Source organism: Chroicocephalus ridibundus, chromosome 18 (genome assembly GCF_963924245.1).
Source record: "Chroicocephalus ridibundus chromosome 18, bChrRid1.1, whole genome shotgun sequence".
Lineage (NCBI taxonomy): Eukaryota > Metazoa > Chordata > Aves > Charadriiformes > Laridae > Chroicocephalus > Chroicocephalus ridibundus.
Window position 1 is genome coordinate 4,529,427 of NC_086301.1, and position 14,950 is coordinate 4,544,376.

At 43.3% G+C, this 14,950-nt stretch overlaps 1 protein-coding gene across 10 annotated transcripts in view; it reads left to right on the plus strand.

Moving 5' to 3' along the window:
* Positions 1-14,950, plus strand: part of GRAMD1B (GRAM domain containing 1B) — a 134,054-nt gene that overhangs the window by 91,801 nt on the left and 27,303 nt on the right. For 8 of the 10 annotated variants that reach the window (XM_063355376.1, XM_063355378.1, XM_063355375.1 and 5 more), the window contains 3 exons: positions 6,665-6,875; positions 8,401-8,421; positions 14,360-14,380. In XM_063355376.1, coding sequence (XP_063211446.1) covers positions 6,665-6,875; positions 8,401-8,421; positions 14,360-14,380 — 253 coding nt within the window. The remainder of the gene's footprint in view (positions 1-6,664; positions 6,876-8,400; positions 8,422-14,359; positions 14,381-14,950) is intronic. The other 2 variants (XM_063355372.1, XM_063355373.1) reach the window with 2 other exon arrangements.

Below are 14,950 nucleotides of genomic sequence, written 5' to 3' on the forward strand. Positions count from 1 at the left end.
TTCAGAGCGATGTGAAATTCTTATTTTGCATTATTTCCCCTTTATTGTTTCCTAGATTTCATTGTATTATCCATCGTACTTTGTTCCATGTGGTTTGTCTTCCTTTGGAGCAAATGGAATTATATTAATTTGTGAGCGATGGGAGGGGTTTAGTGTATGGTTTATAACCCGTGTTGGTTCTCTGCAAGTTAATGATCCTTTCTAAATTATGACTGTTGTATTATTGGACAGTATTAGTAGGACCTGTCTTGTTCTATTTTGAAAACATTTTCCAACCTTTTCTTGGGATTTTTGCAATAATTCCCCAGTAGGAAGGGAATTATTTCAAACACAGCACAGTGGGAGTTTCTGTAAGATGTCAGACCATTTGTCCATCAGGACTGATAGTCTGTCTCTAGTGGTAACCAGTATCAGATGATTCAGAGGAAGACAATGACATTGTTAATAATACATTTGACCAACCTTGCAGGGCTGTATACAGGCAGAAGGCAAATTCCTTCTTAACGCTTGCAGTGATTTGTTAATCCCCTAAAGCATAATAATTGCATTAATTTTATCTCATGAATGTGTAAACATGCTATTGAATGTCACAGCAGGTGGACACCGTTCTGTGAAATGTCAAAATAATCAGAGTAAATCATTGACAATGGTGGACTTTTCTGTTAAGAACTAGTTGTTAAAAAAAACACGCAGAAAGTATACTACTCTTACTGTCTTTTTAAAGCAATTGTCATGAAACACTGCTCAGTTTCTGTACAGCCCTACAGGTGTCATTGCGTTTTAATTTAATTCTTTCTTTTTTGTCTATTTTACTGGGCAATGTAGTACAGGTATAGCATTTTGTTATTGCTTGTAGAGCAATGGCGAGCCCAGTGAATTGCTTGAGGATATATGGAGGTTTTAATTCTTGGATTATCAGTTTGAAGTGAGTGTAGGTTGGTGATGACCAAAAGTTGTTACCATCTGCTTACTGTTTGGTAGACTGCATAACGAGTTTCTGAATCTCATCTTTTTCCACTGATGTCAGACCGTATCACAGAAAAGTATCTTTGTAGGCGTCTAATTAACCCCTTTGCTAGCTGTTTCTGAGGAGAATTAACTCTTTTTGTACTACTGCCAGGCTTGAGGTGCCTTCTTGACCTTGTAGCTTTTTCTGCTCTTTTCAGGACTTTATCAGTAGACTTCTGTTTTAAGCTTGAGGATCTCCTTCATTCTTATTCAGGAAAGCAAGTAAGCATAGGCTTGACTTTGTTTGCACAACTCATAGACGGCAATGGCTCTACTAGAGCCACTTAAATATGTGCTTAAGTTCTTTGCTGGTTTGGGGATGTAGTGCTCAGCACTTTCCAGAATTAAGTGCAACATTTGCAATACTCTCGGTAACCCCAGTTTTGGGCCTTGAAGAGCTTATTGTCAGGTAGGTGCTATGGGCTGCAGGGAGACGTGAGCAACTTCAGCAGATTAGCTCTTTTAAAGCAAGTTCTTTTGAGAACTGTGGTGGACTTGGAGGCTGATGATTGGTTTTCCAGATCAGGACTTTCTTGAAGAAGTCTAAGGGATTTAGAAATACACTGCAGGAAGTGCTGTCATCGATCTTTTTCTGCCATCTAAGAAGCTGGTGATCACAATGAAGGTAAGGAGCATTGTGTGTTGGAAGTTGATACTTGTTTAGATCAGCTGCCCCTGTCCTTACAAATCCTTTGGTACTCTTGGTAACATAGTGATTACTTCTGGCTAAATTCTAATTCATATCCTGCAACTGGCAGATTCAAATGGATTTGCTGTGCAGCTGCTTAATCTGTGTGTATTGCTACCTGAGAGGAGAACAACAAGCCGCTGTTGAACAGCGTAGCCGCAGGTGCTGCGACACTGCTCTTGCTGCAAGCTGTTGTGTCTGGAGGATGGCTGCTGGCTATTGGGGCATGTGTGGTTTGGGAAAGAACTGTTGCAGGGTGCTTGTGTTAAGCCCAGGCATGGCTGCGTTGAGGTGGCAGGCAGAGTGATATTTCAGAAGATCTGTTAGGATGGACAGACTTCCATGTCAATTCAGGACTGCTTGAATGTCATTCATGCAGAATTTATTTAACAGACTCAAAGAAAGTTAGGTTTCCTGTTGAGTTCTCCATTAGAGCATTGCAAAGAGTCCTCAGGGTTCCTTTATAGCTGTAAGAATCCCAAGCTTAGCTTGTGGAGCGAAGACTGTAGCCTTTCCCCAAAGCTAGTGCTTGCAGAAGTCTCCGTTTACTGGTGGGTCCAAATCTTTACAGGAAGTATTTTGTTGGAGGAAGAAGTTTGACCTTTTTGCATCTTGCCTTGCATCCTTGCTTTGTGGAGTGTGAATGGTAGGGTGTGAGAGCAGGTAGCTTGTCCGGGCATTGCCAAATGTTCGTCCTTTTTCCACCACCTAAAGAAAAGCTCAGGTCTTCACTACACTGCTGCAGATATTGAGGCTTGTCCTCCATGTGACTGAACAGAGTTTGGCTCCTTCCTAGCCGCATCACACTTGCTTATGTTACTTTTACTGCAGCTCCAATCATAAGACGAGGTGTTTCTTTTTGGCATGGTATAAACATAAACCAAGAAGATGTACTCTGCCTTCTGTGCTTTTGCATACTGCATGCAGGGGTTTCACCTAGGAGCAAGGGGCTGCTGCTTAGGTGGGCTTGTTTGTGTTCCGTCCCTGACTTAATCTGTTGCATCTACTAAAGGCTACACTGCAGGGGTATGTGAAGCCCGGAATGCACTCTGGTCAATTAGGTTTGTAAAGCATTATTTATTACTATTATATTTTTTCAAAGTGGGTCAAGCCGTTTTGGCATTTCAGGCATTGATTCCTGGTTCAATTGCAGGCCTTGGTCACTATGGCAACTGCAGAAAGCGTTCGTCATGGCTGTGCCTTGGGCTGGATTCAAACGTCAGGGACTGAGCAGGAGCAGCGAGAGTTTTGAGGGGCTCAGAGCAGGGGGAGGCGAGTGGGACGGAGTTGCAGGCTTGCGTTATTTGTGTCCGTCCTTGTTGTGGTAGAAGTGAAAGGCTGAATTAACGGACTCTTTGTGTTCTTCATTGTGTGCATACCCATGGAGTCCTTAATGTGAGAAATACTCAGCATTGCCTAGTCATCAGGTAGTATGAGGTGGATTCAGACCTCCTGAGTTTGATCAGTGCTCTGCCACTAACTTAAGGGAGAGCCTAAGATGGCGCCCTCGAAGCTGTGTTTTTTTCCCTGTCTCTGCAAAGATGATAATCCATACATACCCAAGACAACATGTATGGATGGATTTAGTTTTTTAAAGCATGCCAGAGAGGCTAAGTGACTAGAAAGCAAGCTTGGAGGCCAGAGCCTGCTTGAGGTTGTGCTTGGGAGAGCTAACACCAAAGCGTATGGCTACGGTAGTGTGAACTGAGCCTGGACAAAAACATACGTGCCAGCTTTAAGCTAGTTAGTGCTGATGCTGCTCCTGTGTAGCTGCAGCAGTGTGGGTTACTCAGACTGAAAAACCCACCTGAGGAGCTTTGTAAGACCGTGGGTGATTATCTTGAATTGGCCTCCTTAGCCGCACACTGCTTAGCAGTACCTGTGCTTGGCATGTTAAGCCAGTGTGACAACCAAGAGTGTGTCTTCCATGCCTGTGTGTGAGTGAATGTATATTGGAGCTAGTATTTATTGCAGTCCACAAAAGGTGAAATTTGTCTCATTTCTCATTTGATAATAATTCGAGTAAAAGAACTAAACTTTTTAGCAGGTTTCATCTGAGTTTCACATGCATGTGATGCAGCTGTACCCGGGTTTTGAACTGGTTATTTTGTGCTTTACTTTAGAAGAAGTAAAAACTTGGGTGCTTCTTCATAACTGTAACCTGAAAGCAAGCAGAACCTTGCCTGAATTTGACTCGGTCTTTACAGAGTTGCATGAAACTGGAACTCAAAGTGAAACTTGTGAGTATGAACTCACATGAACTAAAAACGAGAAGGAGGTTGTGCATGGTAAATTCCGGTTTCGTAGAGCTGTAGAAGAAAAGCGAGTATGTCTGTTCAAACAGATTTAGTGGAGTGATGTGTGACTCAGGAACATTTGCTTCAAATTCTTGCCTTGTATTTCTGGGGACCTCTCACTTAAACCAGTTTATGTTGAATCAAGCATGCTGGGGGCAAGATTTAGGATATTTGATGTGATGCCAGGTAAGCGATAACACAGCAGGAGCAGGAGCAACACAGCCTCAGAATTTAGAGCTGTTAACCGTAGGAATGGCAATTCAAAACTATTTCCATCTCTGGATGCATTGCTGATGAACTTCAAGTCTTAGTATGATCTGCACATGCATGTAGTTGCCGATTGCAATTAGTACACTAGATGCAGCTATGCTGGGTTGTTAAACAAGTGTGCACATCTTGAGTTTAGCTAGGAGGAGTAGCAGCAGGAAGACAGAAAAAGCGAAATACCCATTTTTAACTGGATGAGCTGAAAGTCTGTGAAGAAACCTGATACTTTTGTACATTTCAGTAAGCTAAAGAAACCCTGATAATTTTACTTTGTGATATACCTAAACTTTTGTAGGCAGTGCTGCTGGGAGAATGGTCCAGATCATATTTTGCTCGGTCTTTTGTTTCAAATATAATTTGGAGGGATTAAAGCTTGAATATTGCTACAGTTGTGCTGTACATGTCGTTAGTATTCAGAATGCCTGTGTCTTGACCAGGGAAAGGGAGGACACAGTATGCTGTGGGCATATTTCACTCATGAGATGTGCCATTGTGAGGTGTGAACTGTGAAGAAACAAGCTAAGGGCGTGAATTATCTGCTGGTCTTCTCACTGGAGGTAACTTGGGGTTTAGGTGGCATTTGAACAAGCAGCTTTTTATTATTCTATATCTATATGATTCTCAGTCTATTACATAGAGCTAGGTAGCAGAGCGGAGTCTGCTATTTAATCCATCTTTCTTCATGCTTACAGAACATTTTGCACACCCATTTTCTCTAGCCTGTTCATTATCTGTATGAGCTTCCACATTTTATATTCTTGAAAATACCTTCTAAGGGTTTTCTGCAAAGTGCTATGCTACTGTTCATGCCAATTGCAAGCTCATTTCATGTATGAGTGTGAAATTTGATTCTGTTAATATTTGCAGAAGCAACTTTGTTTTTATGCTTTCTGCAAATTGTTTAGTGAAAGTTTCATCACTTGTGTGTTAACACAAGCAGTGAGCAAATAGAGGATCATTTGAGACTCGTTCATCCAGTACTGAACGTGGTAACTACTGGAGGAGTGTATTACATTATCTACCTGTATCTGCTAACTAACATTTGTAAAATGTTTTTGGCATCTTCAGAGGTAAGAGGTGGATATGATTTTTATCTGAGAATTAATGAAACCTCAGGCATGTATTCAACTTTTCTAGATTTTCAGAAAGGCAACAATGCATTTTAACTGCCTCACTGTACATCCCATTGTGAGAAGCAAGCTTCAGTTTGCTATATATAATTGGGCTTAAACTATAGACCTTAGGAGTTTGATTGTACTAGCTTCTTTAATTCACTCCCTTACAGTTGTAATTCCCTCATGCTTTTTCTATTGCCTGATCTTCTGTCGCTCAGATGTGGCCTGCTTTCTATTGCTCAGAAGATAACAGGGTACCATAACAACTCAGCATGGCAGAGTTAGCACAAAGTTCATCCTTGGATCAGCCCAGGTTCCATTGTCACCTGCAGGTTGCAGAGTTGAACAGTACCAGCTGGAAAGGCCTCAAAGATGTTTGGGCCGATCATAAATAGATTTGACTCCTGAAGGAAATGAGTTACATAGGGAAAAACGGATGTAGTGTGTGGTATTTTGAAGAGTCTGGAAGGAAGAACTGGCATCAAAAGAGACGGAACAGTGAGGAAATCTGAGCTTTTCCATTCTGTATAAGCATGTATGTAACTGGCTTTGTGATTTAGGTGTTAGGGCATTTGTTGAAGATATGGGACAAGAAGTTCTGTTTCCCTAAATGTTTCATAATTTCCATAGAACTCTGAAAGGTCTTGCTTTTCCCCATTATGAAAGGGAAACTAACACACACACACCCCCACCCCAGCTCTAACTGGTGTGGGAAAAGATGATTTGATACAGGAAATCATGACTGCACTGTCTGTCATCATGACTCCCCCCCTGGTGCCCCATCGGTTTTGATGATCTTTAATGGAATGTTTCCTAAAAGATATGGTTTCATTTTTGTGCATCCTGTTGAGAATAGTTACACTTGCTGAAATAAAATAAAGGACAGAGTGGGACTGTATCGAGAACACACTGACATCGTCCTCATTCTTGAGTGCAAGTTTAGGTTTTTTAAGCTCAGATCATCATTTTAAACTCTCAGAGCTGACAGGAGGGAATGAGTTCATTCTCATCGGTATTCATCTGTGGTCAGATGAATTGAAGAGTGCGTGGAGAAAGACACTGTCAGGCTGTTGGAGTTCCCTCTGCCACTGGTAAATGATAACTGTCTACAGCCTAATTTTACTGGGGACATAAATCCTAAGTGTGGCATTGGGTGCATTGCTTCAGGAAGACATATTAGTCTGCTGTGCTAGGGGAGAAATCTGTGGGAAATAACCTCAAGGCATGGGTGCAGTTGCTTTCTGTTTGAGATGAAGATTATTAACCCTGCTCTTTCTTTCTTTCTGCAGTACTGCCAGTAACTCAAACCGCAGCACGCCTGCCTGCTCCCCGATCCTGCGCAAACGCTCCCGGTCCCCGACACCACAGGACTCCCAAGGAGACACCATGGTGGAAAAAGGCTCAGACCACTCATCAGACAAATCCCCTTCGACGCCGGAGCAGGGTGTACAGCGTAGCTGTTCCTCTCAGTCAGGCCGTAGTGGGGCCAAGAATTCCAAGGTGAGGAGTGAGCAAATGACTTTGGTCAAGATGCGCATGTGTCCCCGGTTCTAAACTCTCTAATGCAGTACACTGGCTTTGTCCTGTGCCTAGTTTTCTCTGACTAACTTTCCTCCTTCTTCCCCCATCATTCTTGTGAACGTTCTCCTGATGGGAGCCATTTGCCTAGGTCATACTTCAGCACAACTCTGTCATCCTTTCAGTGACCTGAGTCCATGAGTTGCTGATGGCTTCTACTGCAGTTCTGTAATGGCTTATGCAGGCTAACCTTTTTGCAGTCAGGGCCCTGTTTTCCTTGGGAGGCTCTGTAGTTTTGAGAAAGACCTTGAAAATCAGCTGTCGCAATTGCTTTTTATCATCTGGATCATGAAGGGTCATGGAACAAATAAAGGTTTCTCTGTGCAGACAGCCTGTGAAGAGGCCTGTCTAAGCCCTGTGTTGAGATGAGGTTCAAGTTGCACAGTCCTCTGCACGTTGCCTCCTGTCGGTGCAGTATTATGACTGCCTTGGCCAGGATAGATGGTACTTTCCCTAGAAAGGTATTCTGTCTTTTGACCATATTAGAAACAGCCCTGTCTTTGCTGTACTGAGGGAAGAGGGTTTCAGGTTTGAGGACTCTTGATTTTCTGTGATCTTTGGGACCTGGTGAAACACACACAAGGGCCTTGGGAGCCAAACATAGCCTTTGATTATAACCCTACTGTCCGTGGCATATTATAAGATAATTACCTGTCAGGAGCACTTGAGTTTTTCCAGATTTTTGAAGTGAAATATTTCAGCCTGAATAGCTTCATGGTGTCACAGGCATAGTTCTGATGGCTTGTGTGAAATGACTTGTTCGATCTTTGCCCGATTTATTGCTGGATTGTGCCATGCACACAAGAAGTCTTCATCCATTCCCTTTTGTGGTCACTGTCAGCAGAGGAAACGGGATTCACTGGCCCACATTCCCTGGGTTGAACTGATCTCTCGACACTCAGGGGGGAGTATGCGAGTTCAAAAGAGGGGGCGAAGGGTTTTTTCAAGATGAATCATTTGAGATGTGCCATTTCTGAGGTTGCTGTTGAGGTCAGACTTGCTTCCTGTGCACACAGTAACCTACAAGCAACACCCCAGGGTGACAGGACAGGGTGATGCCCTCATGCGTGATGGTGCCAGCAGTCTGTCCCCAGAAGAAAGCCATGCAGATGGGAGGCAGCCAGGATGAGGGGCACACTATGTTTATAGCCACACTGGAGGATGCTGTGTCAGGGAAATGGCGTTCTTGATAAGGGGGAATTACAGAGATGAGTTGCATTGCCCTGGCCCATAAAGTGCTGTGATTTGAGGCTGTAGGAGTATGATTTTTACCAACACGATGACTACAAAAGCTTGACTTCAATTTGTGCTGATTTTCACAAGGAAGGGGTGTATATAATGCTTTCTGTTGGGTTTGTGGGTTTTCCTTCTCTTGATTTGTGAGGTAATTTTTCTTCTTTCCTTAATTTCTCTCTTTTCATTCCTGCATGCTTTCTCTCCGATTAAGTCACACAAGCGCCTCTCCAAAGTAAGCCTTCTTTTTTCTCTCCTGTCCCCCACTGTAGAATTGTCTCATCACTCAGAAACCCTCCCCGTGGTACTGAGTGGTGACCCCGCAAGGCATTCTCCTGGTGTGGCTGCGAGAATGTCAGCAAGAGCTCAGCCCGATGCCTGTAGCTGAGAAGCTGGTTTCACTTATATCACTGGGATCTCACTAATATTTGCTCACATGGTGTGAGAACTGGCCCGTTCATCATACTCCTTCAATTGCTTCCAAATAATTTTAGCCTTTGTTTTAAGGTTTGCTTTCCCTTTCCCTTGAAGTGAGCTGTTGTCTTTGCCAGGGAGAAACGTGCTGGCTTTGGTAGGCTGAACAGTACCGTAATCCATTCTCTTTCCCCTCTCTTACTTTATACCTTTCAGAAACAAGAGTTGATCTCTGTAACCTCTTGCCTGCTTTCTATGATGAATAATAGTTCTGTGGCCAGTGATCTCAGCTTACTGCCCTTGCACGCTTTCCTGTGTGATGTAAATATTAAAGATCAGTGATTTCAAATGAACCCAGCTTAAACCTGTTAGAACAGACCTGTCCCAAATGAATTGTGAGAATTCATGGGCTCGTTCTGAAAGGAAATAAGGAGAAGATCCCTCTTTGGGTGCTTGGATCGGAGATAAGCTCATTTGAGATTTGATCTCTATGATTCTGTCAGAAGAGTGTAAAAATCAGAAATGGAGGTGGGATGCTTATTGGACAGAGTGCCAGGCTGTCGGCATTTCCACATGTATACAAGTAAAGTTAAAACCAGAACAGCTTGGATGGCTTCATAATCCATGAAAACAATGCCTTGGCCTTTCCCCAGTTGATGCCTTGGATTTCATTCTAGGCAAGTTCTCATTCTCAGAGAGTAGTGAAGTCTGTGGTGCTGGCTTACTGTTTTTCCTTGGTCATGATGCTTCTTGTAACCAGTCTGACCTTGCATGATTGCTGGTGTCTGCTGGAAGCTTCTTTATGTCTTTTTTTAGACAGATTGTCTTTTGCTTGGTAACTGTAGCTTGGATAACTACGGAGGACTGTGGGACTAACGTCTCAAGTGAGGTGTGAAAGAAGTTCTATGGAAAATGCAGGTCTGGAGTAGCAGAGAGTCCTGAAAGGATTGCTGGTGAGTAGAGGTGTGTGGGTCAGGACAGGCCATGGCTAGGCTATGGTAGGCTGGAGGCGCTTTGCCTAAGCTATGGAGAGGTTTGTTAGGAGAGGGACTGGTGGAAAGAACGTTGTGAGAGAGCAAAGTACGTGTAAAATGTATGTGTAGTGCTACTGTTATGTGCTTGCAGCCAGCCCCTTGTTTTTCTGAGAGAAAAAAACCCAATAACTTCAAGACAACTAGAGAATCAATTTAGGGTGAGCCTAAAGCAGCGTGAAGGCTGAACCTCTTTTCTATGCACCACAAGGTGGCTTTCTCTGGTACAAGTGAGGAATCTCAGGTGTCATAAGCCCCCTTGTTCTCCCCACACAGATGATGTGTATCTGTTTAAGACAGGGAGAGGTTAGCAACAAAGAACTTAAGGACAAGGATTTTAAAATCTCTTTTCTCAGCCTCTTCTCCTCTTCCCACCTGTCTTCTGTGAGAAGAATGCTCTGATTTTCCAACCTGTCTTGCTAATGAAATGAAACAGCTTGAGCCCATGAGTTTGATGCTGTGTTTATACAATTGCTGACAGATCTGCTTGAAGTCCCTTGCCCTCTTTTGTCTGTTGTGTTAATTGTCGTGCTGCAGTGTTGCCATCAGAGGGAGCGCTTCACCGGGAGTTTTTAAGCACTGGATTACATCTGTAGGAAATCTTTTCTGGAGCTTGCTTTTCCATGCTGTCTGCCAGTGTGGCATGGACCAAACCACCTATAGGGCTCCATCAGCCTTAGACTTTTACTGGCAAACACTGCTGCTTCTGGAACAGCTTTCTGAACTCTGCAAAAAACCCCTTTTTGCTAACAGCCAACAATGAAATATGTATTTTTAACTCTTTTGCCTTTGCCCAAGGATAAAGTGATTTCCTCTCCATTGCAAATGCTTCAGATTCCTTCCCACCGTCTATAGGTAATAATGAATGCTGAAGATAAATATCAGCTTAGGGGAAGACATAAATTTTGATGTAGGCCCTGGAGATTGTAGAACAGTTTACGTCAGAAGGGATCTCAAAAGGTCTCTTGTCCAAGCCCCTGCTCAAAGCAGAGCTGATGTGGTTAGATTGGGGTGGTCTAAAACCTTGGCCAGGCACATTTTGTAAACCTCCAAGACTGGAGATCTCACAGCCTTGTCGGGCTCCTGCTCCAGTGCTTAATCACTCTTGCTGTGAACAGGCTTTTTCCTTCTATCTGAGTAGAATTCCCCTTACTGCAGCTTATGACTGTTGCACCTTGTCCTTTCAGTGCGCGATTATGAGAAGAGTTTGGCTGTGTCTTCTCATTTACCCCTCCCATTAGGTGGTATAATCCCGCTTCAGGTAGTAGGTCATGAAATTCTGATTGTTTTGGACTGGGGTGAGAGATTGGGATATAAAGTTCATCAATTTCTTTGAGTTATTTGGCCATAGGCATTTAGAAGCTATGTGAATAGCATAGATTTTGGAAGTACACAGCTCAGGAGAAAGGGTTCTGGAATCTGTTCTGAGCTCTGCCCTCGCCCTGGTTCTGTGCCTCTGTTTCCCCAGTTGTAAAATGGACTTAGGGGTACCTCTAGAACTCGAGTGGCATGTCGTTCGCCTAGCAAAAGGTTTCCGTTCCCCTGGAAGCTGCAGTATGTAGGAGTGAGTTGTGATCCTGCTCCTGGTAATGCTAAAAGGTAGAAACTTCTATTGGTATCAAGTTAGCAGGCTGAACTTCATATGCGTGATCCACTGCTTCCCATCTGTACTGCAAAGCTGTAATCTTCCATAGCAATATATGCAAATATGAGATCATTAACCCATGAAGGTTTAGAGATAAGACTATATTAATTAAAGGCTCAGGGAAAATATCCCCTTTTTTGCCTTCCTCACGTTCTCCTAAGTTCTTCCTGGTTGCGGCCACGATGTAACTGTGAACTCTGGTATTTGCTCCTGTAGTATCGTCTCTGCAAATCAGTTACATCTTTTCCACTTCTGTGTGCAGCTCCATTCCTCTGTTACTTATTTATTTTCTCTTTTCAGTTCTAATGCTTACGGTTTCTTTTTCCAGTATGACAGACTTAACCTGCTCAAAGTAAGAATATGTTTTTCCTTTTCTTTCTTTTCCCCCTCCATTATATGGTCTCTTGATTCTCACAGTTCTCATCCCCCTATATTCTGACTCTGAGTGAGCTGAAAAAAAAGGTAAATAAAATTGAAGATAGATTTAAGGACTCAGATAGTCTCCCTTCTCTTTGGACCTTCTGTAGTCTGCTCTACCTGCAACACAGGGGTCAGGGAGAAAGAATCTCCTCTTGTTTAGGACAGTTGATGGAGGCCAAAGATGAAGCTTGGATGTCAGAATAATTGTGTGGAAGAGCTTAAGATGGAGGAGCTGCAGAGCTCCTTTACAGAGGAGATATGGTTTGGAGAAATACAAATGTGAGGGTGGAAAAAAAGAGTACTGCAATTAATGCAGTAGAGGGGAATGAAATCCTGTTGCAGCGTGCTGACACCACAACATGTGCACCCTGATTTAGAAAACACAGTGACAGCAGTGTCTCTATTTTCTCTATGCCAATTATAGTTTGGTTATGAATTTTTTTCCCCAGAAATTTCTGAGTTACGCCTTTTGCTTATTAAGGCAGACAGATGGCAAAACAAATCTGCAGGAAAATCACTCCATCTTAGACCTTGTGCTCCTGAGGACAAGGTGGTGTGTACATGGATTAAGATTAATCCCCCTGCCTTTTTTATTTTTATTTTTTTTTAGTATAGGCGGAATTGCATAAGGCCTTTTTCCATGTCCTATTTGCAGAAAAGGATGACTTCAGTCAGACTCTTTATGAATGGAAGGTATTGCCAAGTATGGAAAAGGGTAGGAAGTAAGAGGAAATTCATCTGGTTAGTTGATGAGACGTACTGTATATTCAGTTGTTCAGTTCATATCCTTTCCCAACGATTTGGGGAAAGGCCTTAGGGGTGTTGCTCTTTTTAACATCAAACTTTTGTATTTTGGCCTGTGGCATATACTGTGTTACTGTGGGGTTTTTCATTAGAGACCAGTGCATCAAAACAAGCAGAAATGCCCAAGGTTGCAAGAGATCCTTCAGAAATGTTGGCTCCATGAGTGAGATCCAGGTGCCAGTAAGGTTGTCTACTGGAGTGGCATATAGGGAGCACAGGAAACTGAAAGCAGGGAGGTCTAGGGAAAGAACAGTGTAAGCAATCCCACGTCTTCATAAAAATCTCTGGTCCAATCTGATCTCATTAACACTTTGCTCTTACTTTCCTAATGGTGAACATCCTGTGCGTCCGTTGGTCCTGTTGTGGGCTATCCCAGTGCAGGTAGTTTCTGTGTTTCTGTGAATATGAACGTAACCCTCTGAGTGGAACTTCCACAGGCTCTGCTACAAGTCAGAGAACAGTATGTTTACCTTCATATTCCAGACTGGCTACAAAGCTGTGAAAAATGCTCCCAGCCCAAAGTCAGAAGCAAGATGGCTTCCAAGAAAGAAATGCAGTGAAATATTGCTTCTGTCCTTGTCTATTAGACTCAACTCCCCCAAGTGTACTGTAGACATGCCATTGCTGGTTGGGAGAGGGGGACGGGCAAGCTGTGTGGTTGCTGACACACAACGAGCCTGGCAGTGTGCATGGTAGCTGACCACTGTTAGTGGTGAAGGGCTACAGTGCCCTCAAGCTTCATTGCCCTGAGGTAAATCCACCCTAAAATGGGGGATGCCTATACATTCTGTCAGTTCCGCTCAGCATCCTGATATTGGAAAGCCAGCATGACTGGAGTGGGAGTGTGAAGCCTATTTCTTCATCTCTCTGTGTAGATAAATCTCACCTCCAGCTGAAAATTGCCAAGTGCTACTTTCCAAGCTGAGCTAGCTTTTTCACATGCTCCAGTGTGACATGTCATAGAATAGACTCATAGAATCATAGAATCGTTTAGGTTGGAAAAGACGCTTGGGATCATCGAGTCCAACCATCAACCCCACTCTACAAAGTTCTCCCCAACACCATATCCCCTAACACCACATCTAAACGACTCTTATTGTTTACTTGTGGTCGACTCTTGTGACCTGTCCTCTCAAACCATCTGAAATGCCATGTTAAGGACAAAAAAAATCACATGTGCAGGTGATGCAAAACACTCAGCACTGAAATTCTGAAAAAAAAAAAAAACAAAACCCCAAACAAAAAAACACCCAACCCAGCCTTTTCTTTTTCTTGCTTAGCTTTTCTAGTGATTTTCTTCATCAGTTTTCATGGCTCTGTATGTGTCTCCCTTTTAAAATTTAAAATACTATTGAAAGTTTTGCCTGATGGCTTTTGTGAGTAAAATTGTGTCGCTGCGGCCTGGCAGTTCTTCGAGTGCTTATTTGCACAGAGTCCATTCAATGCAATGTGATTTTTGCAACCCAGCCAGCAGACGTGGAGGAATGAAGCCTCTAAAAGAAATGGCTGGCAATGACTATGATCAGCTCCTCTGTTGCTAGTGGGCGCTGCTGTTCTGCAAAAATGGTTACAGCATGCGCCCGTGAGTTTGTGTGTGTGTGCGTGCATGTGGACATGCACACATTAGCCTGGATTGTTTCCTATTATGGACTCATGCTTCTGGATTTGTTCTTTGTTCCTGTAACTGGAAATAACTGTGTTAAGCCACACTGTGAAATCCATTGAAATATTCTGTTTAATCCCACTTTCACTTCACTAATTATACAAAACAGATTGGACCTAGTTTCTTTGTCCGTCTTTCTTTTTGATCCTAAGGTCTCTGCGCTAACTAATGCTTCTCTTTTATTTTGTCCTTACAGAAAAGCCAGAGTTGGTATAATGTAAGTACTCCAGTTTCTCTTGTCCCTGGGCAAATATGGGCTGGGTACCTGGGGAGGGGTGGAGGGGTTGGGGGAAGGTGCAAAGGGGCTTTGCAATGGCACTGGCGCATACATTTCCAAAAAGAGGAGATGGAAATGGCTCAGAACTGTCAAAGGAGGACTGACATCCTGAGGGAAAGGATGCCAGAGATAGAGAGCGAAAGCTCTGTCTTTTCAGTCACTCTTCTGATGATCTCCACATCCTTTACCTTCTGGTTTCCCAGCAGAGTTGGTCTTGATGTGGTGACAAACAGAGCTGCCACCGTGCAAACCCTTTGCATCTCTCAGGGTGGTGTGGGGCAAGAGAGGAATTATTTTCTATTGACCTCACAGAAACACAAACCATCTTTTGCTTCGGCCTCCGTCTTATTTTCGTTCTGCAAGCACGAGTGGCAGAGTTTTTGGTACAAAGCTGGTGGTGTGCAGATTTCCACAATCGGTGTCACCTTTCCACGGTTGAACCCCTACCCCTCAAGTGCTCTAAAGGAGAAACCACCAGTACCTTGCTTTTGTAGGCAAATGCAGCAGCCA